General features: G+C 39.7%; 1 protein-coding gene across 1 annotated transcript; it reads right to left on the reverse strand.

Annotated features, from left to right (window-relative positions):
* Positions 1-3,013: 3,013 nt before the first annotated feature.
* On the reverse strand, positions 3,014-25,560 carry RASGEF1A (RasGEF domain family member 1A). The gene is made up of 12 exons (XM_062496239.1): positions 25,149-25,560; positions 18,704-18,832; positions 13,171-13,308; positions 9,610-9,831; positions 9,250-9,324; positions 8,922-9,014; positions 7,173-7,275; positions 6,804-6,883; positions 5,980-6,171; positions 4,700-4,823; positions 4,362-4,434; positions 3,014-3,339 (listed from the first exon to the last, which is right to left on the reverse strand). The coding sequence occupies exons 1-12, from the start codon at positions 25,452-25,454 to the stop codon at positions 3,315-3,317; spliced, it is 1,560 nt and encodes a 519-aa protein (XP_062352223.1). The 5' UTR covers positions 25,455-25,560; the 3' UTR covers positions 3,014-3,314.

Consider the following 25,560-nt stretch of genomic DNA (forward strand, 5'->3'; position numbering starts at 1 on the left):
GAGGAGTTTCCAAGAGATCAAAAATGCTTATGGGGACTTCCAGAGCTCCTGGACTTCCAAGATTTTTTTTCTTTTTTTCAAGGCTTATATCCCTGAGAAAGGCTTGGCACTAGAACAGAATAGCTGGATTTTGCTCACATCTCTGTGCTTTTCTGTTCTGTGCCCCCTTGGACAAGTGGCTTTCCTTTTGTACAGAAGGGCATGAAAAAGGGCAGTGGTTGCCAGCAGAGGTACTGGAGTGCTGAAATGCCAACAGAAGCTTCCTTGCCACCGGAAACCCTGCAGTCTGCTGCAGCCAGCAAGTGTTCCTGTGCTCTTGCTGTTCAAAGGATAAATACAGGGAGGAAAAAATGAAATTCAGCTCTTAGGACATTACATGTTTTTACACAGTGGAACTGTTAAACGTTTCCATTGAGGGAACAAAAATATTCTGTAGCACAGACCCTATCAAATCCATAAAATACTACTATAGAAAGAACATTAGAAGTGGCAGCATATTGTTGGCTTAGTGTTGCTCTTGCCTTTGTTCAAAGAAATTTAGATATTTCATTCTGTGGCTTTTCAAGTCAGAAAGTAACCAGTTGGTTCACTGTGACCATATTGCCTTCCACACCTCATTCAGCTTCTGGGTTGTGGTTTGTTACATTGCAAGTGAAGAAGAATTATGGAAAAAGTTAATCATGGTTGAAGCATTTTTTTTTTTATTAATGCAAGCACATCCAGTCAAACACAGAATATCCTGCTTTATGGTACAGCTTTATATTTAGCATTTCAGCTCAGAATAGCAAAACACGGTATTTAAGGAATGTGTCAAACTTAGGGAGGAAAAATAAAAGGGAACCAATGTAGATACTGCATGGATTTCAAGTATATACTTGGACTGATTGACCGGTGAAGTGCACATTCATGTGAAAGCTCTTTTATACATTTGCAGAAAGTGTTCTAAAATTGAATTTCAAATATATATTTTTTTAGATTTTAAGCATCCCTTTTAAACTTCAATTACATAAACAAAGCTGGGTATGCAATCCCTCGTATAGTGTCTGACAATGTTACTAGCTCGAACATCTCTGAAAGTGCAAAACACTGTAATAATACAGTATAAATATTCTTACTGGAATCCAGGGCTGAAGGCCAGTACTTCAGCACAGGAAAAATAGCAGCAGGTCATAAGAATTATCCCTTCCCCTTTCCTGGGCTGTTCTTGTTAACAGTTGATATTCTACTTCTTCCTTCCTTTTGCTGTAACTTGCTTTTGTTCCTCTTTGATGCCAATGCTATGGGAATAGCGAAATGTTGATTTGTCTCCCTTCTTTACATCAACTTACTCCTCTAATTTTAAGCATTTGTCAAGGGGCAAGTGAAAGGGAAAGCTTTTTAATTTGTCACCATGCTCCAGGGCCAATAGAGCAAATTTCTGCCAAGTGCTTGCAGATGCTGCACCAAGCAGTGACACTGCTCTTGGCTGTAGGCACCGGAGCAAGGAGAGTCTGCTGGACTGCAAGAAACCAGACCCTCAGTCCAGCAAGTCCTGGCCCTTCTTCACCAGAAGGCAGAATAAGATAAACACCATCGACATAGAGCTGGTCATTTTTTAAGAAACCTGTGCAGAGGTCTCTGCAAGGCTCTGTTAGGGAGGCTGTAACCACTGTCAACTTCAGAGGGACTGGTTTTGGATTTTTTTTTTTTTTTTTTTTAAAGAACAAAAAAGAAAAAAAAGAAGAAAAACCCAGTCTAATTACTTGGCTCAAGTTATCTTATATTCAACCCTCAAGCCTTCAGAGGGAAAATTACTGGAAAAGAAAAGTAGGTATTTGTGGGTAATAATTTGTTCATTAGACAAAATAGGTTTTAATCTGAGCCTATTTGTTTTTCTTTCTTAACTCAGATCAGTTGACAGCAGCCCTGTTTTTTTTTCTCCCTGAAAGTGAATTCTTTGAACATAATAGAAGCTCTTCAGGTACTTAGCTAATCAAATTAGGTGTAAACTCAATGCTAAAATGAGAAATTAGAAATGGCAAGCATCAGTGGGTTTGCAGATCTGCAACTAATTTTGGTACTGACCTGTTCAAAGGTTTGACTCATTTCCTAGAGTGTTTGCCCTAAGATTTCCATGGGTGCCGTCTCTGGCGGTTAATCATGGCTTGCAAAAGACTAAAAAAACTTAAAATGTAAATTGGTCTTTGTTTTAATTGTCTGTAAGTGCAAACAGGACTTTGCAAGGGAACCAGTGGAATTAAATGACCAATTCACAGCGATGAACTCTTCTTAAGCTTCTTTGGAAACTTTAGTCTTAACTTCAAATTGGAGTTTACTTCCCTTTCCCATGCTGATTTTTATTTTTTTTTTTTTTTGTTTTCCAAAAATTATTTTTTGAAAAGCATATTAGGCCTGTTTTTCAGAGATTATAATCTAGGTTAAACATTCTTCTCTTCAAACAAAACAAAACAAAAAAATCCCTGATTTTTCAAAAGGAAAACACAAACTATTCTGACAGCCACAATGTAAAGGATAGTTCCCAGAAGTATTAAAACTTAGACATGTGTGCATCACCACATGTGCACACACACATAACTCACACACAAACACACAGACCCCAGCAGTTACCCCCTCTTATCTCTTTAAATCACGTAACAAAAATAGGTTTGCTGCACCATCAGTGTTACAGGCAGGTATACTCTACTTCATGTGCCATAATTCTCCACTTTATTTAAAAAGTACATTGTAGCTGGTTTCAAGACATCCATATTTTTATTTCCCTTACTTCCAGCTCAGTCAGAAGGTACAACTACACAAGCTCAGTACCTTGTAAGGCACTATTTGCTGATGGAGGAGAGGAACAAACACTTGTGAACAAATCTGTGAACAATTCTGCTGATTTGAAGGAGACCCTTCATTTCAAAGCTGGGGAGACATACTGAGTGTTCTGTAGGATACTGGTCCAACAGGGTATTTAACCTGAACACTGGCTTCAGTTAGAATGTGTGTTTTAATTTGTGTTTGTTTTGGTGGAAGTAATAAAAAATAAAAATTTGGATGCTGATAGAGTAAGATACCATCTCCCATGATACATTTCATCTCTGAGAACAGGGCCCTGCCCTTATATTTAAAATAAAAAACCAAAACCCTTCAGTAAGTGCCTTAAGGTTGACATGTGAAATATTTGCCACATTTTATTTCATAAAAGTTACTGTATGTACAAAACAGACCTCATCCAGTGAGGTCTTTCTTAGCTCAGTCCAAGTCTTTCATTCAGGTTGTAAAAACATGTCCATAAGATGTGCTTCAAAGTCTGCAAGTCTGATCCAAAAATCTCAGGCTCTGTTAAGCAGAGTTGTCCTAAAAGACGAAGCAATAAAAAAAATTATCTTTACCACAAGAAAAATTTTTCCCTTTTTAGCACTAAATCTATCTGGCATCATTAGCTGACAGCCTCTCTTCAAGGGGTAGATTTTCAACTGCTAGAAACTGGAATAAATCTGTGCATTTCAATAAAGATGCTGACATTAAATGAGATGAGAATTTAACTTGCATAACATTACCTCAGGCCCTTAGGATGAGCTCAGGCATAGAACATATGTTGCATGTCTGTCATCCTAAACTACTGCAGGCTGAACAGTGTTGGGTTTAATGCAAGGTGCATTGCAGGGGGGTTGGAAGTGAAAAGCTCACGTGGACATCCTAGGAAACATTGGGATCAGTGGGAAACCATGTCTTGTCTAGGACAATACAGTCCTAATGTGCCTCAACAGAGCTCAGGGCACACAGGCTTTGTTCATCCCCTGTCTGCTACAGGTATGTCAGATCTTCATGTCTAGCATGATTCACAAATCTCTCTGCCTTGGCCTCAGTATTGGAAAAATTCTAATTAATTGATTTCATCATGTACACAGGAGTGGTGCTTCCCATTTTCAGAAGGGTGAAAAGAAGTCTTTGAGACTTTATCCCTTAAGGTAGGCTGATGATTAGTATATTCCGTGAAATTTTCATCCTTATATAAGATTTGTAAGAGCATAGCTGTGATGAGAGCACTTTATTAGTATCTCTATAGGCTTGTTCCCCTGAGAAAATGGTGTCTGAACACTACTACAAGTGTAGATTATTTCACTGTATTTGATAGCCTAAACAAAGGATATTCTATTTCACAGTCCCAACAGTGATCTTGCAGCCTCAACAGATCTGGCTGGAAAAGCTGTATCAAAATCCAAGCCCCACTGAATTTTTTTTCAGACTTAAATGTTGAAGGAAAAACAATTGTACTATGGTTTTAAGCTGGGTATGCACATAGGACAGAAGAAGATGATGGTTACATGCCTCTGTGTGCCTGTAGAAAGACTCATGTTCTGAGGAAGCTTCATTACCTGAGTGTTTTCCAGCTGTCTTTTTCCATGTGGTTTTCTGGACCTTCACTTTCAAAGGATGCAATGAACAAAGCTGGTTAAAAAAAAAAAAAAAAGTAGTAACAAATCTGATACATGAGTTCTTTACCTAAGAGAGAAACTCCAAGGGTTACAATATAGCAGATGTAAAGTGGCAGTCTTCATTATGAAATTTGTTCACTTCAGAAGCCAACAGGGAAGTGATAACAGTTAGAAAACTACTAATAAAACACAGTTTTGCAAGTATATATTTTTCATCTGCATATTTTGCATTTTAACACACAAAAAGACTCACTGTAATGTTCAACATAGCATTTTACCTTCTTCACTATAAATAGGTGCTGTGAGTAGGTAGGTCTGGATTTTCTTGTCTTTTTCAAAAGGACACTCAACCTGCTTCCATGTCAGGAAATCATGAATCTGTCTTGAAATTTCCCAGAACTTCTGCATGACGTAATGAAAAGAGTGTTATTAAAGTAGTATTTGTTCCCTTTGAAATACTAGTTCATTTCTATTTCAGAGCCTCTCGGTCTTATTTCTATGAATGCTGCTTTTCTCATTGTCCCTTACTCAGACTTACATGGAATTGGTCACTGCACCAGCCTGACAGAATTTAAGAAGCATTTGGACACTGCTCTCAGGCACACTGTGTGACTCTTGGGGGTGGTGCTGTGCAGGGCCAGGAGTTGGGCTTGGTGATCCCTGTGGGTCCCTCCCAACTCTGCCTATTCTGTGGTTCCTTGTTATCCTGTCTTCCTATGGCTCCCTTCATTTTCCCCTCTTGCTGCATGTTCCTCATCTGCTGCCAGCCTCAAGTTTAGGACAGTGTCTCTGAGCCAACCCTCTGATCTTTTTGCCTTCAATTTTTTTCATCATCAACCTTTCCTTCCTATATGACAGTGCCTGTTTTCTGTGTTGAGTGTCTAAATTCCTGTGACTGGAAATGGACAGTAAATAGTTTATTAGATTTACTTTCTACATTTCCAAACTTCAATTTAAATGAAATGTGCCGTATCTGATCTTTTCATAAAGCACTCTTTAATTTAGGAAATCACAGTAACATGTAGAAACATTTAGATATGCTTTCCTCCCTAAGATTTTAAGACATCTGTAATTACTTAAGGTTTGCACTCTATTTTCTGTGTGTCCCTCTCTGCTTACACAGCCTTAATGAAGACCAAAAAAAAAAAAATGGTCAGGAAGTGCTTTTGACAGACTGTGGTCTCTCGGACATGCATGTTTATTAAGTGGGGAGAGAGACCCCAGAAGCTGTAGAACCTCCCTTGCAGACCTGATAAACACCATTTGGTTGTGTGGAGTGTTTATAGCCAGCGAAACTGATGAATGCCATCAGCTAAGGCTGATGACTCAGGCTGAAGTTACCTATTAAATTTGATCAGATATGATGGCTTGCTGCCACAGAAAAGCAGCTGCTGCCTTTCCCACAATTTGATTCAAATTATCTCCCCTGGGTAATGACAACACTTGGTCTGGATCTCCCGGGCACCCAGGGAACGGGCGGTACAACGAGCTGGAGCCCAATGCTTGCAGTGCACCAGCTGTGAGTGGCAGTGCAGTGTCTGCAGCAGCAGAGTCCCACCTTGAAGTTGATCTGCCCGTTGGGCAGGCGGTTGGTGTGGATCTTGTGCAGGAAGTAGATGTCTTTGATGAAGAGGTTGAAGACGGGGATGACGATTTTCTCGCGGCTGCTGTTGGCAGTCTGGGAGCGCTGCGCCGCTCCTTGCAGGGCTGTGCGGTAATTGCAGAAGTTGCTGGATGGGTCCATGTGATGCTGTTTTTATAGAGGGGGGGAAAGGGGGACAGTCAAGTAACACGTTTCCTAAAAATTAAAAGCTTTGTTCTAACCATCAGCGTTTATTCCTTGCAACCTCATTTGGTCCCTTCTTAAATTTTCAAGGTAGAGTACCTTTATACTGATCAGGTCTGGGTGCAGGTTTTTCCAACTTCTACCTTGCGTGAAAGGAGTGGTCTGTACTGGCTTTGCATCTATTCCGTTAACAAAGCAGACCGAAAGGAAATCATAAATGATTCTCTGGGGGAAAAAGAATTCTCCTTCGCTGCCATCTCCGTTTCTGACGTGGGCTTCAATATGGTTTTGTTTCCATGCAGGTCTCCACTAGGTGGAGTGCTCTAATTAGTTTTAAGGGCAGCATCCACTGGAGTGGAAACTACCTTGAAGTTAAATTGGCAAAAATACGCTAGGAAGAAATAATCTAAAGAGAGCTGGTGTCTGCTCTTCTTTGCAGACAGGTAGAGAGTTTGAAATGGAGGAAATGCTCTCAATAATGTCTGTATGCTGGGGACCACTGACAGAGCTGCCTGCTCTCCGACAGAGCAATCAGCAGAGGTTTGGATGAAACTATTTGGTGGATTTCTATATAAAGTCAAAAAGTTTATACATACCTCTAAAACATCAAATTTGGCTGTTTTGACCTTGGACCAGGTTTTCTTTAACCGTGCCACAGGGCTCAAGTTCATGCCAGCTGAATGCAGGGAGAGAGGAGACAAACAACTGAGTTGAAAGAAATATGGGGCTAATATAACTGGGCTGATGGATCAACACCACACATTCTGGAAGGTTCTTCAGCTTGACAGTCAGAAGCTGCAGCTAAAGCTCACCCACCCACACATTAATCTGTCACTGGTAGATACTGTCCCTGTAGAAGTGTGCATGCTAATGTGGTCAGACAATTCAGGGCCAGTGTGAGCATAGTCTTGCCAGTGAGGTTGTAAAATGGAATGCCTTTTGCCATCTGTGTTAAGGATACTCACAGATAATAGCCATCATTGAGTTGAAGTTTCCAATGTTGAAGCATTCTCTTGCCACGTCAATGAAAAATTCCACCATTCTTGTACGCTGCTTTTTCTTTACAACCTGGAGAAAAACCCAAGAGGGAAGGGATGGTCTGAATTTTGGATAGGATGTCCAGCAAAAGGCAGTGTAGCGGGTTCACTGAATAGATATTTCAACATTTTGTCTGGCTAAATCTTAATAGAGGCCTAAGGATTTTTTGTTAAGATTAATTTGTAATAAAAATAGAAATATTTGGGGTGACATCCAATTACTTGTGTAGTTCTGGGGGAGTGCCCGTCTTTGTTTAGACAAAAAAAGTCCATGTCTTAGGCAATTCTGCATAAACAAGCTGGATGCTTTCAACAATTTCCTGTTACTGGAAAAGGAAGATAACATGATGCTGCCGCCAGAATATATGCAAAACATTTAAACCTCTCAAGAAGGGCAGAAAGTGTTGGACAGACTTAAGATCAGGGGCATGGAACCTAAATGTGAGAGAAAGTAACTGCCACATCCTGCTTTTCTTGCTTTGCTGCATATACTCCTAAATGACCTGTTTGAGAGCAGGTATTGATGATGAGCAAATCAAACGTGCACGGGATCAAGCAACTGATGCTGAACATCTCATCTGCCAATTCTTTTATAAACTCCAAAGCAAAATTAATTGTTGCCTGGATTGCATTCATTCATGAAAGTATTTTCCCTATTTAAACCAAAAAGTTCTGTCAGGCTTATGTAAATAAGTCTCCTTAGCAGTGACTGCAGACTCTCTGACCTAGGCACTTTAGTTTCTGTCATATCAAAAGAAAATGTTTCAGTAGTGAAAGCCTGGCTTAGCCCTCAGTGTGCTAAAATCTTTCTTTGATGGTTTACTGAATGGATGAGCCCTACCAGCCAGCTCTGGAAGTGTCTTGGTGTGCCTCTGCAATACATTTCTGAGAGCAGGATATCTTAAGAGATTAGGATCAGTATATGGGACTTCATGAAAATGCAGCAAGCATTGGCATTTCCACAGAAGGGCTACTGACCAAGCAGGAACAGGGGAAAAAGAATTCCCACTTGATAGAACTGGAATTAATAAAAATCTAAAAAAGAGTAATAAGAAGCTGAAAAGAGAATACATATGCAATAACAACAAAAAAGGTTTCTGGGGCAGTACACCTTCCATTTCTTTGCCTATTATATGACAGAAGTTACCTTAACCTCTAGTAAGGTTTTTCTCCCTCTCTTATTTTTTTTTAAACTTTCCAGTAGTTCACTTTCTTTCCAGACTTTAAAGAAAGCTTACACTTGATTTTTCTACAATGAATATTGTATGAATAAAATGAATTAATATAAATTTAAAAATGAATATATCACAGTGCTAATGTTATCTAAATTTAGTGGAAGGACAGCTGTTTATTGGTAAATCTGCATTTAAAGATGAGTATTTTTAAGAATCTTTTGATGTATTTAAAAAAAGATAAATCTGAAAGAGCTCCTAACTCAGTCCACACAAGTTCCATTTCACTGCATGACTAATGCAGCTGCACAGAATTAGAGAATATATGGAAAGTCAAACATAGCCTTGAACTCTTAATCATATGAGCATGCAAATAATTTAATGCTTGAGTAATGCTATTATCTTTAATTGCACTGCTAATGTTCAAATCTCATTTATACCACTGCCTGTCTCTTGTCCTTAAGGCCAGGATCCCTCTGCTATCCTGTTTTCTATGAGCACCTACCCGACAAATCTCTGTAGCCACCAGCATGCTGAGACAATTAAACCAATTGTCATAGGCCTCCAAATTATAGGTTTTGGTCACATCACTTCGGCACTGCAAGAGAACAGGTCATGTGTTAAACCTTTTCTGAATCATGAAAAAGTCAAAGTTTACCCAAGGATAAACTTAATATCTTGACAAAATCTTGTTGCTTGTGTTTTAAGGCATGAGCTTAAAGAAGCATAGAAAATGTCAGTCTTTCTTGCACAGGGTGTACTCAAATTATGGAGTATTATTCTTTATTCTGGTTCATCTATGCTTCTTTTTCCCTCTGTACACCTTTCTGTACCTTGTGATTATCCAGGGAATCCATGTGGCTGACAATCTGCATCAGATCCTCTGGGTAAATGTTGCTCACCCTTTCCTGTGTGTGGAGAGAGGAGAGATTGTCATTGTACAGACAAACATAGAGTTTTGCAAAATAAAAAAAATCAAAGTTAGGAGAACATTTTGATAACTATCTTCCTACAGTGTAGACATGTGAGGTGCTTTTATCAGCGTACCTAATAGGTCTTGTTCATTACTTGACTTGGTATTTTTTTGTTAAAACACTGGAGTCTTTCAGTGAAGCCATAGCAAAATTCATATTGATGAATGTATTAATACTTAGTAAATGGAAAACAGAATACTCCACCCCAATCAGTCTCACCAGTTCAATGTAGGTCAGCTGCTGTGCCAGGATCAGAGGGTCACAGCACACACTCAGGATGTCCTTTTGAGTTGACTGGGGCTTGGTTTTGAGGATGGTGCCCTTGTCAGTAACAGGCTGACGGAATTTCTCTCTGATTTCCTGGTACTGGCTCCGTGCAGAGAGGGCCATCAGGAGATTTTGTGTCATCTGGCTAATGATCTTTTTCACTGTTCCATTTTCCTAAGCAGAAGTGAGAAACAACAACTGCTGAAAACCTTTAGCTATTGCAGACATGGATCACCAGAGACTTTCTGCCTGGGAAAAATAAATGCCTATCATCCATTTTCTTTCATCTTTTCTGAGCTGATCATTCTGTGACAAATGACCTTGTCCTAAATACCCACACAACTCCATAATGACACTGTTCTGCCTGCCTGCCTTCCCAGCTCTGCTTTGCTTGGCTGGGTGGTCTGCTCCTTTGGGTAGTGCCCCATTTCAAAGGCATCCATGTCAGCAGCTGCAGTGGGCATGTGAAAGGTGCTGGAGTTGCTTGCACAAGGCTTTCTGGAACCTCTGTGCACCAAGTGCCACAAGCTCTCATTCTGATCAGGCCCACTGATGAATCCAGTCTGTCAAGCCCAAGCAGAATCCAGGGAATTCACATTATATCCAGGAATATACCACTAAAATATCCTAACTTAGCTTTGAACAGCTACAGCATCCAAATATTTATATAAGAGCATAATATGCATCATGTTCTTGGACAACTAAAATGCCTTTCCTGTTTATCACGTGCAGATTTTAAACGTAAGATTTGTAAGGATTCATTGACAGGTAAAGCCACAGGAACACAAACCATCTGATCAGTGTTTTGACAACTAAGGTGATTTTTTTTTTCTTCCATTGTGTCCTACAGACATTCCTTTGAGAACACCCCCAAAGAGCTAACTTGATTGCTTTCCTATTCCTCCATCCTGTCTTCTACTGCTTTAAGTGACTCCGGTTTCTTCTGCTGCTAGGAAAATTAATTCATCCAGACAGTCCTTTTCCTCACAGAATCGTTCTCTTGCTTTCATGCAAATTACTTTTCTTGAAGTTAACCACAAGGTTCACTTCTGGCAGTCAACGGGACACGCTAGACAGAGCTGCAATGAATCTGTGACCATTCAAAGGAGCCACTAATGTGCAGTGATGACTGAAATTATGCAGCAGATGTGAGAGATGACTACCAAATACTTGTATATTGCATGTTATAATTAAGCAGTAATGGTGTCAGAATGGTGCTTTACAAGGCAATAATCTGACTCCCAAGTGAAATCAAATGAAAAGCTGAAGGCAGTGTAGCTCATCTTGAGGCTGGATTACTGCTGAACAGCAGCTGTCTGGAGTAATTTCTGATACTGTGCTACAAGTGTTCAGAAATGCCAAGGGAGCCTGGTGGAGGGGACTAAAACAAAACAGAAGTCTCCTCTCTGTTATGCTAAGCTTTCCACTGGGAACAGTTTGCCTTTAGCCACTGTGTCTGACTTGCCCACTTGTCTGGGAGGAAGCAGACTTGCTGACAGGACTGCAGAAAATGACAAATGAAGATAGGGGAGAGTATTGCAGATATTATGTAAAAGTGAGGAAAGAAACTCAAACATGAAAAGCTATGGTTACTTAAGTTATTATGAATTTTTAGCATCCTAATGCTTAAGCAAATGTCCTTAAGAGTTTCAGCAGCTTCCTTTCATTACTAGTTTTACCCTAATTTTCCCTACAACTTTGGAAGATAAGTAAATGACTGTACAGTGATTTGTACTTGTTTGAGTTAATTTTTACTAACTTTGGGGAGCAATCCTGGCTGTAGCTTTAGCTATTTGGTATGCTGCTATCACCAGGACAACACCTGACTGCTTTGTGTGAGCTCTCAGTTGACTTTCTACCTTATGTATGAAGAATAGTGTCCTAAGAGGACTTTAAAAAACTTTGAAATACAAAATAAACCCCTGACCTTTACCGTAACTCCAGGCTGAAACATTGTATGGGGGGATAATTTGATGTGCTAACAAAAACTTAAGAGTGAGAGCTGCTTTTTGTCAGTGTCACATCAGTATTTGAGATGAGGTACAGCTCTTCATTGATGAACCTTGACTGGTAGCCTTGTTAAGGGGGTAAATGAGGTGGTGCTGTAATTAGTGGATCCATGAGATGCCTCGGACACCACAGCACTGAGCCATTCCACGAAGATGGGTTTTTCTCAAATGACAATTATTCATACATAAGAGTGGGAAGGAAAGGGAAGGGGCACGACTTCTTTCTAGTTCAAAATAACAGACAAATACTAAGATAGAGGTGCTAAATAAAGCCTCTGCCAAGTCCCCTTTCACAGAGCTATCTCTGCCAACATCCACCCCTTTGCCCTGGTCTCGAAGAGAAGAGAAGGTTATAGTCCTGTTTCTTCTTCCCCTCCTCCTGAGGCACTGGTGTTCTCATCTAGAACCACGTAAGCATCTTTGCTGATGCAACAAAACCAAGGCACTTCCTTCTGAGGACTTGGTAACACCTCACTCTATTGTCCTATCCCTGATTTATGGTGCTGTCAAACCTGTTGTTCTTCATTTTCTCTCTACTTGAATCAACAAAAGCACATAACACAACTGTCTTCCTGGTTCCTCCTAATTGTTCTCAAAAATATCTGGAAGTTGTGGGTTTAAAAACATAAGAAGCTTCTACTTGTACATAAGTAAGACTTCACATTTGTACAAACACTTTACAACTAATTCTCTTGCAGTTCTTGATTATACTCCTCCTTCTGCCTATTTCTGTTAACAGTGACTTTCTCAATGAATGATAATTGTAGGCTTTGTGAATGTTGGGAAAGAGCCAAAGCTAACAACAAAAGCCCAGCAACCCCCCCCCTCCTCCCCTGGCCCATTTGCTCCCCCACCCAAAAGAATCTATCAGCCCTTGTTTTATTCCAATTTGTTTTATCTGTTTGCTTTAGAAGGTTTTTCAAGGCCTAGTTTTCTTCACAGACTAGAAACTCAGAGCTGTTAAGACTGGTGATGGACCAGCTAGCAGAGCTCCAAGATAACTTGCTTTGTGGAAATATTGTGCCTGTCACCTGAAACACTGCAATAAACCAGCTGCTTTTATTAGACGCTGGAATGAGCTGCTAAATAATAAACACCTTCACCTTGGCCAAGAGTACATGTGATACAACTAGTTGGTGTGTCTTGCAGAACTTAGACATACAGAGTAGTGACAATGTACAAAGGATGGTATGTAATTAATTATTAAATCCTCTTGAGCCATCATAGTTACTGTTCTTTCTCCTTCTGCATCACAGTCATTTTTCATATTGCCATGACTTTTCTCTCTTCTTCTTACTTGAGGTGATTAGACATAGACAGTTCCTGCTAATGGACCATTAAGTCCATCAGGCAGCCCATGTCCTGTGGTTACCCTGACAACTTAGCAACTGCTGCTGTAGTTCATTTAGAAAATACTGCCTGCAGCGGTGTATAGAACATGACACAGTTCATGTAACAGTTGACAAATACAGCTTTAGCACTTTTTCTTCCCGCCCACCCCTACCTCATCACATTGTGTGATCCTGTGAGCAATCTCCTTCAACTCTTTCATGGATTTTTCATCTTGGAAATCATAGGGGAAAGTTTCGGTCCATTCCTTCAGGAGCTGAATGATTTTGGCAGCAAAGGATTTTAGTTTTGCCTAGAAAGAAACAATGAGTTGATTACTGACTGTAGACCTGTCTGACTGCAGATTATATTGGCTGATAAAGGTTCACAGAAATCTAGAGACACCCTTGGAAATACTTTGCATTAATAGAGACATGGAGACAAGAATAAGAACAGATTTAACTGTGCACTAGATTCCTAAATAGTATCATTTAGCCTCCTTTCATGATAGCTTGGTGATGCCTCTTACCAAACACTTTGAAGACATTTTCAAGGTTAGTTTTATAAACCACAAAGATGACAGAACAGCTCAAGTGACTTACTTAACTGAAGTCCATGGGATTTAAGCTGATTTATGCCATCTGAGGCAGCAGTATTGTAGTATTTGAATTCAAATGTGTACACACCGCAGTAGTCTACCAACTGTCCTCCATGAGAAACATTCACAAAGACATTTCTGTTCTATAGAATTTATCAGACCATCCAGCCTGAGCTGTATATTAAATAAATGAATGACAGGAAAGACGTGTGTGTTCTCTCCATGACGTCTAAATCAAAACAGACTTTGACAACAAAAGGTATTGGCTTTTGTTCAAAAAGCCATCAACCACAGAGAGAGCAGGGAGAGTGTTTTCCATTTTTGTTTTCTTTTTTTTTTTTTTTTTTTTTTTTGCTACCTGTGAATCTTCTAAGGCTTTTCAGCAGTTAGACCTGAACTGCCTGCCAATTACTCCCCTCTCCATTGCAGCAGTGGACAGCAGCATCAGTACATCCAAGGGAGCAATCTTGTAAAATTGGGAGTGTGAGTGCTAATAACATTTGTAATGAACAAGAATCAAACCTTAATTCAGGTTATGTTTATCCTCCTACCTAACTTGTGATGCACTGAGGAAGCTTTGTTTGTGTTCCCTGCCCACAAGTGCAGAGGTCCCTGAGCATGTGAGTGTCACCACAGGAAAGTGGTGTAAGACAAAGAGAGAATGTCTCCAAATACTGGTAGCAGCTCCTGCCAAAACAGCATCTTATCATGATACATCCCAGTTTATTTAATCAAAACCAAAGGTCAATGAAATAAGATAGTTTTGTTTTGCCTTTTTTAAGTATCTCACCATTTATATAGTCACGGAGAATATCAATAATCATTGACAAGAACTTTGAAGTTAAAGCATGCACCTTGAATCCTCAATCTGATAATTAGCCAATGACCCCCCATAATTCTAGAGGGAATTTTCTTGGGTTGTTTTGGTTTTTTAAGGGCTGCCAACTGCTATCTGCTAGCATGCATCTCTTACCTGTTTTTATTGACAGCATTTAATTGATGCTGCTAATGAGCTAAGCTCAGAATAGCTGCATAGGGAGGGAAAAAATAAAACATCACCATTCTTTTTGCCAGCAGTGAGTATTCCTGCAAAGCAGTGTCTGTTAGTGCCCCTTGTGTGGAGCTTCAAGCTATTTCTCCACAGTGTGGGACAGAGTTCCAGATTATAGCTGCTTGTCCTCCAAACTCCCACTGTCATCTGCCTTGGGGAAAAGACAATTTATACTTACTTGCTGGGAAATGCATGGAGCCTGACACTATTAAAAGAATAATCTGTAGGTGGTGATGGACAATTAATTAGCCAGGGAGTGCACTTCCATTCAATTAAAGTTAACAGGTATGTGCCTACTCCACTTTTGTTTACCAAAAGCTGCTACAAAACTGTTTTTAGTATTAATCACCCTGACTATCCTTTCTTTTTAGTTATTGGAACTGAAAAATGAGTGGTGAGGGCAGAAAGGTTTCAAAATCCCACCTTAGGCCATGGCAAGCATCTCCATATGAGCACTCAGCTCATAAAGAGTTTATGGGTTGTCTAGACTGACCCTAGCAGCTGAAAAGACTAAATCAGTCATAGCTGATGCTTTTTTTAATGCTGGTGTGTGTAGGATTGCTCCTTCAAGACCAGGAGCCCACTGAAGAGGTAGCATTAGCTGTCATGATTTGAAGTAGGTGCAGCATAACACCAGGCTATATTTTATCAGGTGTTTTAGGCACTGACGTAGAAGGAAAAGGTTTGAAGGAGAAAAATGAAGCTTTCTGCTTGTAGTACTCAGCCAAATTACCCCAAATTATACTCCATGTACACCTTAAAACACACTGATTTATGAACACTAACTTCCCATCTCTTGTATCTATTTTTGAGTTGTTATGGTTTGCCTTCTTGGTAAGGCAAGCCAGGCATCTTGCAAGACAAACTTCAAACTGTATCACTCTTCAGGTTTAAAAAAGCTTAATGTTTCATCAGATGCTTTTTAACATCCATGTAAACAAGGTGTACACTTTCTGAGAGCAATGCTAAAAGACCTCTGCAGTAGGACATGGGATTTCTGTTTCATGTGCACTCTGATGAAGCCCAAAGCAGCATGAGAGGCTTGGTGCACGTGGAAACCCAGACAGAAACCTCACGGATCTGTGGGTAGCAGCACAGTTTCCTCTCTGTCATGATTGCAATAAACCTACCAACCTACTTTTCTCCAGTCCTACTCCAGACATGAGCCTCCCCTCGTGGAGCCTGAAAGAGTTCTCTGGAGTCCATGGGAATACTTCTCCCATAAATATTTCTTTGAGAAGAAGAATAACTCTATTAATTTAAGTGTTCTGTGGACTGACCCTGTTCTGCATGAGACAAGACAGGACTGAAAAACAACTCCCAGTTAGAAAGGAGGGCAATAGCAGTACTGTGCTTGTGGAAAGATTTAATGGCAATGACCTGGTTATAAGGATTTTTTCATTTTTTGGTTTTTAAAGAGGAGGACTTACTGGCAAAAAACCCCAGGGGAAACAGTAATTTTCGAAGGGAATTATATATTTCAAGACAGGCAAAACAATAGAAATTAACTTCTTTTTATTTCTTTCTTTACTTAACTTCAGATATATACTCAAGCTGCAGAAAAAAATGTATCACAGGTACAACAACAGGGTTTTTTCCATTCAGTAATACTACACAAGTAGTATTTTTCCCTGTTAATCTTGTTTGAGACTTTCCAATCTCTAACACACTTATGGAGAGTTAGATTTTTTCCTTTATGGTCAATCTTAACTACTGGCTTGTATGTTACAATTGATGTCTTAAAATGTGAAATTCTTGTTTTTTATGAATAGTTAAAAGGACTCTAAGCAAACTCCAAGACACCCCAGAGTGTTTTTTTTTGCAGTCCACTTTTTTTTTTCTGGGTTGTAGAACTCTTTTGGCTAGCCAGTAATGTCAAAACCAACAGAATGATAAGTATTGTGGTGCGTAACCTCAAAACCTGGTTTCTTGCCACTTTTTCAGCTCACATGCTATCCAGGCACCAAGCTGCCCAGCTTGTCTTAAGAGATTTGCATAAGCAAACTCTATCAGAGATGATCAGAGATGCTTTAACTGCTTTTGTCAGCTATTTCCTTCTATGCATCCACTTAATTAAAAGGTGCTGATAGCTGATGATACCTTAATGGATTGTGACTGTGAGTACTTGAGAGTATCTTGAGTGAAGAGTTTGTGTGCTGTATGTGAAATGAAATTATATTTGTTGCCACGTAGAAAAACAAATGTTTGCAAATGCTAGTGGCCAAACTGTTCTGTAAAACATACAGGTGCTTGCAGTAGAGGGCAGTAAAGTAGTAATTGGAGAGGAATGTCAGAAGTTCATGTAGTGTTTTCCAAGATGTTTGTGTTTAGAAGGCAGGAAAAATTCGCAGCTTTTATGAAGGAGGTAGGAAGGGATCAAGGGCATAATAGAGCAATCAGAAAAGCATGTAAATTAAAGCCACCTCCCAGAAGTGTTTCACTGTCACCCTGCTGTTTGCTGGTTTTCCTGTAGGCCCATGTCTGAGGGGCCAGCAGCAGGTGTAAGAGTGTGGGTGTTTGGAATATGAGCTGCTCTGTTGGACATTAGGATGTAATGCTATTTCATTTCTGTTAGGAAGCCATGACTTTTTAACACATTTGCGGAGAAGCCACACTAACTCTACTTTACAATTAGCATTATATTTCTAAACAGCCAGCTGATTTAGTCCCCAGAGATGGCTTTCATTTGAAAATTCTCTGAAGTGCATTGTTATTCACAAAAGTTCCATCTTATATCCCATTCATTTTAAATGCAAGTATTTCACAGATATATTTGGACACTTTCTACTCACTGCAGTCTTTCCCTACATATGTCTACAGCTCAGATTGACTCATTCCATATTTCAGATAGTCCTGGCATCTTTTAGAGGTTCCCATCTCTATTGTTTAGTTACATGTTGCTAAGGAACCATTACAATTTACAGACCAGAGTTTACTCAGTCACAAATTAAGTTGGGCAGAGGTGCTAGGGACAATTATCACCTCTGAGTACAAAACTGGATGCAGTGGTTCTGGTACCTTTTGTCCCTGACCCTTGGTTTCCCCAGCACCTAGGGGATGAGCTTTGCAGATATTTGGAGAGCAGATCAGGGGACTGACCTGGATGAAAGTCATTTTGCACCATGGTTAGTTTGTCCTGTGGAGCAATTTAGACATTAATAAGAGGATGCACATCAGGCATAGCATGGGAGAAAAAGCCCTTAGGTCAGTATTGCTGTCAAAAACTCTTTCTTGGCAGACCAGAGTTGCCTTTTGTGCTCCTCATTCAGAGTGCTGACATACCAAGGAGAAAACAAAATGAGACTATTAATGTGCTGAAGATGAGGAATGTGAGTATGTAATGTCTCATCAGGAAAGAAAGGTTGCAAAATGTGCCCAGGATGTGAACAATTTAGGTCTTTAAATACTTGTTGGTACTATCCTCTTTCTGTCACTCTTATTTGCTGCCCAGCTTGGACTTTTCTGGAACTTCAATTTCAGTTCCAAGTCTTTCAATACACTCTTTACAAATGGTGACACTTAGATGGATGTAAGTTTGGTTTAACTGATTGTAATAGAACGTGCCAGTGCAGGTTACCATTTTAAATAAGTGCATCTCTTAATTTTTGTGAGAGGTAACTTTCTGATTTACTGTTATACTGAGTTGAAACACCCCAACAATAACCTGCAGCAGAGGTTATTGTTAACTCTAATAGGATGGTGAGATTGACTGGAGAAAGGGATTTTCTTGAATCTGATTTTCCTAACTTGGTGAAAGCTCAAAAGTGCAAACCAGCTTGCTGGACAGGTTTCATGGCAGATACTCACTGCTGCAGTGCACTGCTCCACTGACCTGCAGCTGACTGGTAAGGCAGGGTAAAACCTCCAGCACAAGTGGCCAGCAAATGAAATAAAGACACTTCCAAGAAAAAGACCCAAATACAAGTGCATCCAGCAGCAGATGCCAATTACAATTTCATATTATTCTTTATCAGTCTATTTAGCTTTACAATGAGAAGGAGAGAGTGGAAAATAAATGCCAGCAGCACAAGTAACTGAGGGACATAATGGTCCATTTACCTTTTCTGCCTCTGTCCCTGTTTCCAGCTGCTGCTTCTGTTTAATGCAGATCTGCCCCACTTTAGCCAGGAGCTCGTGTGGGTGAATGAAGACTCGTGAACTCAGTAGGAAAGTGAAGATGTAAGTTCTCTGTGGAAGGAGAAAAAAGAAAAACAAGATGAAAAGCTTTAGCAAAACTAATGTGTCTTCCTTGGAAAAACTAATCTGTAAACTATGACTGTAACTGTCCTTCATTTAAAATTTCTATAATTTTTCCTGTCTCCAGAGAAGCGCTGGTATTTTCTAGCTCTGTTGGAAGGAAATGCTATAGGCTTCAAGGCTGTTAACTGTGGGGTTTTCCAATTATCAAATGATTTCCTTTTAAAATGTCAGACTCAGTGTGCCTAATTAGTCATTGCTTACCAAAGCCACAAATAAAATACGTCTAATGTAGGGTGTAATGACTCTGAAACACCACTATTTAATGCTGCTTTGTTGCTTTAAGAGTGATTGTTTTTCACTGTCCCGCAGGAAACTGCTTCATGTGTATTCCAAACCACAGCTGTAATTTCTTCACGTATGGGGATTTTCATTCCTTTCTCCCCACAACCACTGACAAAAGTTTTCACTTAGTTTGGGAGCACAGGACAATAATTTAGTTTTAAGTTTGACTTCATTTATTTGGGGCTTGCTTCAGAGTCTTTTGGATATGAACACTGCTAATAAATACCAACAATGATGATGTCTCATTAGAAATAGCCTCTCTATTTGTAATTTAAAAGCTGTTATATAATGAACACATGTCCAGAACACCGTACAATGCATCATATGCTGGATAGTTTAATTGAAGTGGGGATGATTTTTTTTGTCCTAGTCTTGGTCCAGTGTTTGAAGCCGGACTGTAATTGCCCGACTAATGACACTAGCACCTCATAAGTACTTCCATTTTCTCCTTAGGCTTTCTGGTAAAATTTGGATTTGGGAAATTATAGGGGATCTCCTTGACATTGCATTTCAACTAACCTTTGTTATCTTTGATGTGTGCACAGTTACTTTGACCACGTTTTAGTAACATGACTTTGGAAGACAGAGCCAAGTGCATTTAAATAGTCAGTGGGAGCTTGTAACACCTTGGCTGGGCAAGTAAATTAAGACAGCTAAAATTTTAGGACTAGCTGTCTAAAATACAGTATCTCTATTATCAGCTACCAAATTCTGCTGCTTGCAGTCTCTAAAACAAACTTATAATCAAACAAGAATGGTATCTTTATGACCCCAAAGAGCTTATGTGGTTTCTTGCTCTAATCAGAGTAAAATGTGCTATTATTGAAAAATGTTTTTACTTCTCTAGAACTTGGTGTGCCCTATAATACAGATTTAGCACAATCAGCACATCCCAGGAAAAAAGGAATTATTTTAAACGAAGTAACACTCATCAAAATTAGTGTTCTAGGAGTGAAAAGTATAATAGATTAAACACATATCTAAATATACAACCCTTTCCTGAGCTTCTGAATGAAGCTAATGAAAGTACAGAATTGTGTGTGATACAGCAGAGGCATTTAAAATGCTCATTCTGATTTGAAGATGTTATTTAGTTCTGGGGTTCATATATTATATTAGGAACAGCATTAATTCTGTACAATCAAAACCAGAGTTCTGTTGTAGCCTTTGCCTTGTTGTTTATGGATGGAGGAAAAGAGGGGGTGAAGGGCTGACTGGTGGATAGGTTGGGTCAGGTTCCTACAGAAGATGCCTTGTGGGACCATCTCACAATGGAGCTCTTGGTGACTTTGAGCAGGTGGGCAAAGCAGTGACAGGACACTGACAGCAAGGCCTCCCTCCTTAATGGCACTGTTGCAAATATCCCCCACAAGTATATGTCTGGGAATCTAAGAAATTAGCCTTCTGTTTGGTATTTCATGTCTCTCCAGAACTTCAGAGTTTATTTTTACATTTCCAGTGACAAAACCTTGAAGATCATCAATTTTATAAAAATCTGTAGTAGTGTATGTGATGGGTAATGGACACTAAAATTAGGCTGAAAAGCTAACCTGATTCACAAAAAGGGGACTTGGCTGTGCAAGGGAACAACATACCAGATCTTCTATTCCTGTGTGTATGAGAATGATTGCTAAACTGACACATTCCCTACTCAGAATGAAAGCAACAGAAAGAACTGTGGTGGGTTGTGAGATCTGGGGTGTGTGTTTGTGTCTTTAACTATGCCTAGTTATCTTCTTTTACACTTTCATTGCTGTTCATTACTATCACTGCTGTCCCTGAACTTAAAACTGTGAGTCTGGACTATGTGGAACAGGAATTTAGCTGTTGGGTGTGTCAGCTGTCACTGAGTTGTGTGAAAATTTTTGCACTGAAGACTGGAAGCAGCCCTCATTTTCTACTGTATTTTGCATTTGAGAGATGAGAAGGGTGGGGGGGAAAAAAAAAAAAAAAGATTTGACATTTTGACCACTTCCCCACATTCTTACTTTGGGAGCTGAGAGGGCTGTCTGAAAGATATCTGTATGTGTCAGTAGCAGGGAACCACCACTTAAGCCACACTGCCCTGGCAGTGACCTTTGCTCTGATAAGCTGGAACACATTCTTTAAAGCAAAGATGTAATTTTGTTTCTCATAGTAATTCTAGAGTTGGTCTCCTTGGTAGAAGCCTGTGTGATGTGGCACAGTGTTTACCCAGAGTGACTCCAAGAAAAGGCCACTCACAGCATCATTTCCCTGCTGTCACACAGCAAGAAAAGTGTGACACAGGTAACCTGTGCTTTTATTTGGTTTCTTTGATAACGTTTTATAGGATGCTCATAAAAGTTTTGAGCAGGCAAGATGCAGGAAGGTACAGGCTATGACAGTATGTATGTACTTCCAATTTTAGGCTTGCTGATGTGTCTCCGTAATCAGTAATAGTTATACTGGACCCATGAAATGTTTTTCCAGACATCATCAAACTTTCAGGTTTTAGAAACAAATTACGATTCCTTCTGGAATCCATCTGCTATATTTTTATTTCATTTTTTAAAGTAATTTAACTGGAATGAGGTTCGTTACTTGGAGAGACAAAATTGTTGCTCTGTGGTCAATCAAGGATTGCTGGTTTACACTGTACTGGTATTGTGTTGAGGGGGTTTTTGGATACTTTTATTACTGACACAGACAAGGGCTACGATTAGGAACCAAATTAAAAATGACAGCAGCACTGATCCCCCCATTTCCTTGCCTCTCTGCTAGCAGCCACTCCTTATCCAATAAAGAAATTTCAGACTGAACTAAGCCATGCATTTCAGCTTAGTGGTAGGTCTCAGGGGCTAGGAACACAGCTGTTTTGGACAGTAAAGATCTCATACTAACATCATATGCCTTACCTAGATCAAGGATATATGTAATTTGCTGCATCTTCACTACTGTACATAGGCTAAATGCTGTAACGGTGTACAAACATACAGACTCTCAGGTAGTCCTCTAGTCATGAAGAGGATGGTTTGGAGAAGGAAATTTAGCTCTGAAGCTAGCTGGTTTGATAAAGAGTGATTTAAAAAATTCTCCCATAAGCTATAAGAGTGAAAGTTAAACTCCATTTATCCTAAAAGTGACAGGTATTTGGGAGGAGGCAAAAAAAAAAAATCCTTTCTGCACTTGGAAAAACGTAAGCAGACACAAAAGGAGCTTGTGCTTTGCAAGAGAATAAGAAGCCAGATTCCTTTAGTGCCTAAAGTTGTTGCTAAGAGATGAGCTGAATTATATTTAAAAAAAAAAAAAAAGAGCGTGAACACACAAGACTAAAGAAGGAATTGTTACTCTCTGACCCAAGAATGCACTGATGACTTCTTGAGGAAGGGAAAAAAATAAAATTTCTCTGTGTGCGCTCACTGCTCATTATGGAACTTTGTGTTTGTGAAATATTTTCTGCAAATATTTTCTTGCTTGGGCACAAGGGTTGCAGACTGGTACATTCCATTCCTAACCTCCTGAACTCCTCTGTCTCATGAGTATACATTTCCCTATGTGCAGAGCAAGTCCCTGCACACAAACAAGACTCTAAAGAGCAGCACACTAATGTAGGCGCTTATCTTTGCTGTCCTCCCTTGCCTGTCTCGTGTTCTGCCAACATGGCAAACACATTTTTGTTCTGCCTCTGTAACCAGCACAGAAAGATACAGTGTGTTTGCTCTCCCCCCCACTCCCTCTCTGTCCAGGAGGTTACTGTGATCATCAGCTCAGTGTGCACACAGGCGGCAATGCCTGCTGAGCATTGTGCTCAAAGGTAGTGATCAGAAAACTGCCATGACTACTGCAACTTACAACTGTGTCACTCTGAAAGTTACTCTAAGGTAACCTCTGCTCCAATACTACCAGTAGCTTCTCTTGGTGAGAATTAATTGGTGATACCTTGCTGTCTTTCTTTGGATGAGTAGCCAGAGACACAAGACTAAAAGGTTTTGATACTTCTCTCTTGAACATACAGGGCTGGCTACTCTTCTGACAGAATGTCAGCCTAAATGGCTACCACTAACCCTCTGTGGCAACTCCCCACAACCACAAAAGAGCATGAAATGAAATATAAACGTGTAACTGAAGGGAAATAGCAAACTTGGGTTTCAAGATGACTCAAATACAGCTTCTTTTTTATGTTCTTCAGAGCTTATTTATTTACTCATTTTATAATTAATCCTTTCAGCTAAATTGGGCGATCTGGTTTAACTAAAGGTATGTGTTGTGCTGTAGAGGAGATGAATTTGGTTTAATGCAGTTGTCCATCTCTCTTTCCCTGGAGTTACCCTTGATTGCTTCTGTTGGGTGTTCAGCTGTGAGCTTGCTGTCTATTTAAGCTGCAGCTTGCAGGGTGGGGTCCATGGCTGCTTGGTTTGTAATGCAACACTCTCCTGTGGGAATGAAGGGGGATAGCACCATGGAAACAAGCAGTATTCCTAAGTGAGTTGTAGACCCCTTAAGTAATACTCTCTTTATGGAGCCATTTTCAGAGTAGCTGTGTTATAAATAGATTTTATGTTTCAAGGTACAATAAGGGATGTGCATTAGCAGCTACTTAAAATGCTTAGCTACATTCCCAAAATTCAAACAGTCATATTCTAGTATCACACAAAAGACAAGGAATGGACTTCTTGGATTAGCCTAAAGCTATCCATTCCACTGTTACACCACACCAGCTCTACCCACTGCTTTCTTCCGTGCATCTGTCCTACAATATGCATTTGGGGGTGTGGAATGGAGATTTAATGTCTAACAATGGTTATCCCTTCGAGCCTTAGAGAGGATTTGGTACTGGCAGCACAATTGTATGTTAGCCATATTTAAATATAAGGTTTAGGATTACTTTGGAACCAGAATAGTAAACTGTGTTGGTTTTACTTTTTTAATCCTACACTGCTGATTGATGGCAATTCTGCACATTCCCACTGAACTCTGACATAGAGAGTGCCTTTTCTATGGATGAGGATTGTGAAGATGTGTGGTGTTATATGTGGGACCTTGGAGGGACTTTATTGTGATTTAACTGAGATCACAATAAAATGTTCTACACAAATTACACTGAGAAACATGCAAGATGTAGCATGGCCCTCTACAGTAAACATTAAGTTTGGCATACAAGTTAATAGTGATTGCAGTTTCCTGCTCCCTTTTTAGTTTTCAAAGTGCTGGGATACTTCTGTGATAGCTGCTGCTTTTTCAGAGCTCAAACAGAATATAAATTACATAGACTCCGATCTTTCGCCACTTGTTTCAACAGTATCTTTTGTTAATGGGCACAAAGAGTAATTTTAAGTGATAAAGTGATATCTTAATATGCTAGGTTCAGATCCTTATTGCATACCCTAGAGTTATATTTAGGTAGTATTCACTTTGAGGACTGTACTGAGGATGTTCAACCAGTTGCAAAATCATTTTCAGGCTCGAGAACATACGTTATTATAGCACTGGCCCATTAAAATGTCTTTAGAAAGAGAGTATTTTAATTAAAATCTATTTTGGGTTGTGATTTTTTTTTTTTTTCTGATGGCCTAACTAGGATATACATAGAAAACTAAGGAGAAAAAAATACTAGAGCTATTTTTCAGGTCTGTTTCCCTAGGTAGGAGCTGGTTAGTAGTTAATCTTGGCTGCATTAGAGCTAAAGCTGCTTAGAAGTATGAAAATTCTGTGGCTAACACTGCTTTTAATTGGTTCTTAAGGTACCCATTTGAGTTCAAGATGGCTTTATCTTTCTAACAAGTGTTCTCATTTAGAAACAGAGACTATCCCGATTGAAAAACATCTTTAGTGAATGAAGATTGCCAGTAAAGTAAATGCATCTTTAGCCTATATATCAACCCTGAATGAGACAGAGGTAGAATTAAATGAGAACACCAATCCAGATACTAATGCACTAAAACCATGGGAAGCAAAAAAAAAACAAAAAAAAAAAAACCAAAACCTTTTGGTGGCTACTTACGTCTGGGTAATAGTCCATGGTGGGCACCAGGCGCTCTATCAAGGCCTCCAGTGATCCAGAAACAAGGTTCCCATCCTGATAAACAGGGTCCACACATCTCTCTCCCATGTCTGGCTGCACTTGCCCACTACAACTGGAACCAAGCATGCTGGAAAATATTGGCGTCTGGGGCATAGTTTCCTGCAGAAATGGCAAAGAAAGGGAGAGAGGGTTAAGCTTTCTTCCAGGATGTCTCTCGAATGTGTGGGTTTTACAGAGGCATACATTAAACACAATTACATATTTGACTGAAGGCAGCTTCAGCATTCAAGCTGAGTTCTGAATCCAAGCAGTCACACATCTGCAAGCTGGCTTTGGCATTTGAAATGCACTTTAAACTATGTCTCAGGCTGTAGATGCACGAGCTTTAAGA

The sequence above is a fragment of the Cinclus cinclus genome, chromosome 7 (genome assembly GCF_963662255.1).
Source record: "Cinclus cinclus chromosome 7, bCinCin1.1, whole genome shotgun sequence".
NCBI lineage: Eukaryota > Metazoa > Chordata > Aves > Passeriformes > Cinclidae > Cinclus > Cinclus cinclus.

Excerpts from the sequence above, each read along its gene's own strand:
- RASGEF1A (XM_062496239.1), bottom strand. The coding sequence starts at position 25,454 with ATGCTGAAGCTGCCTTCAGTCAAATATGTAATTGTGTTTAATGTATGC. Across the intron at positions 18,833-25,148 it reads CCATGGACTATTACCCAGAC|AGAACTTACATCTTCACTTT; the intron begins GTAAGTAGCCAC and ends CTCCTTCCACAG. Across the intron at positions 4,824-5,979 it reads ACGGGCAGATCAACTTCAAG|AAGTTCTGGGAAATTTCAAG; the intron begins GTGGGACTCTGC and ends TACGTCATGCAG.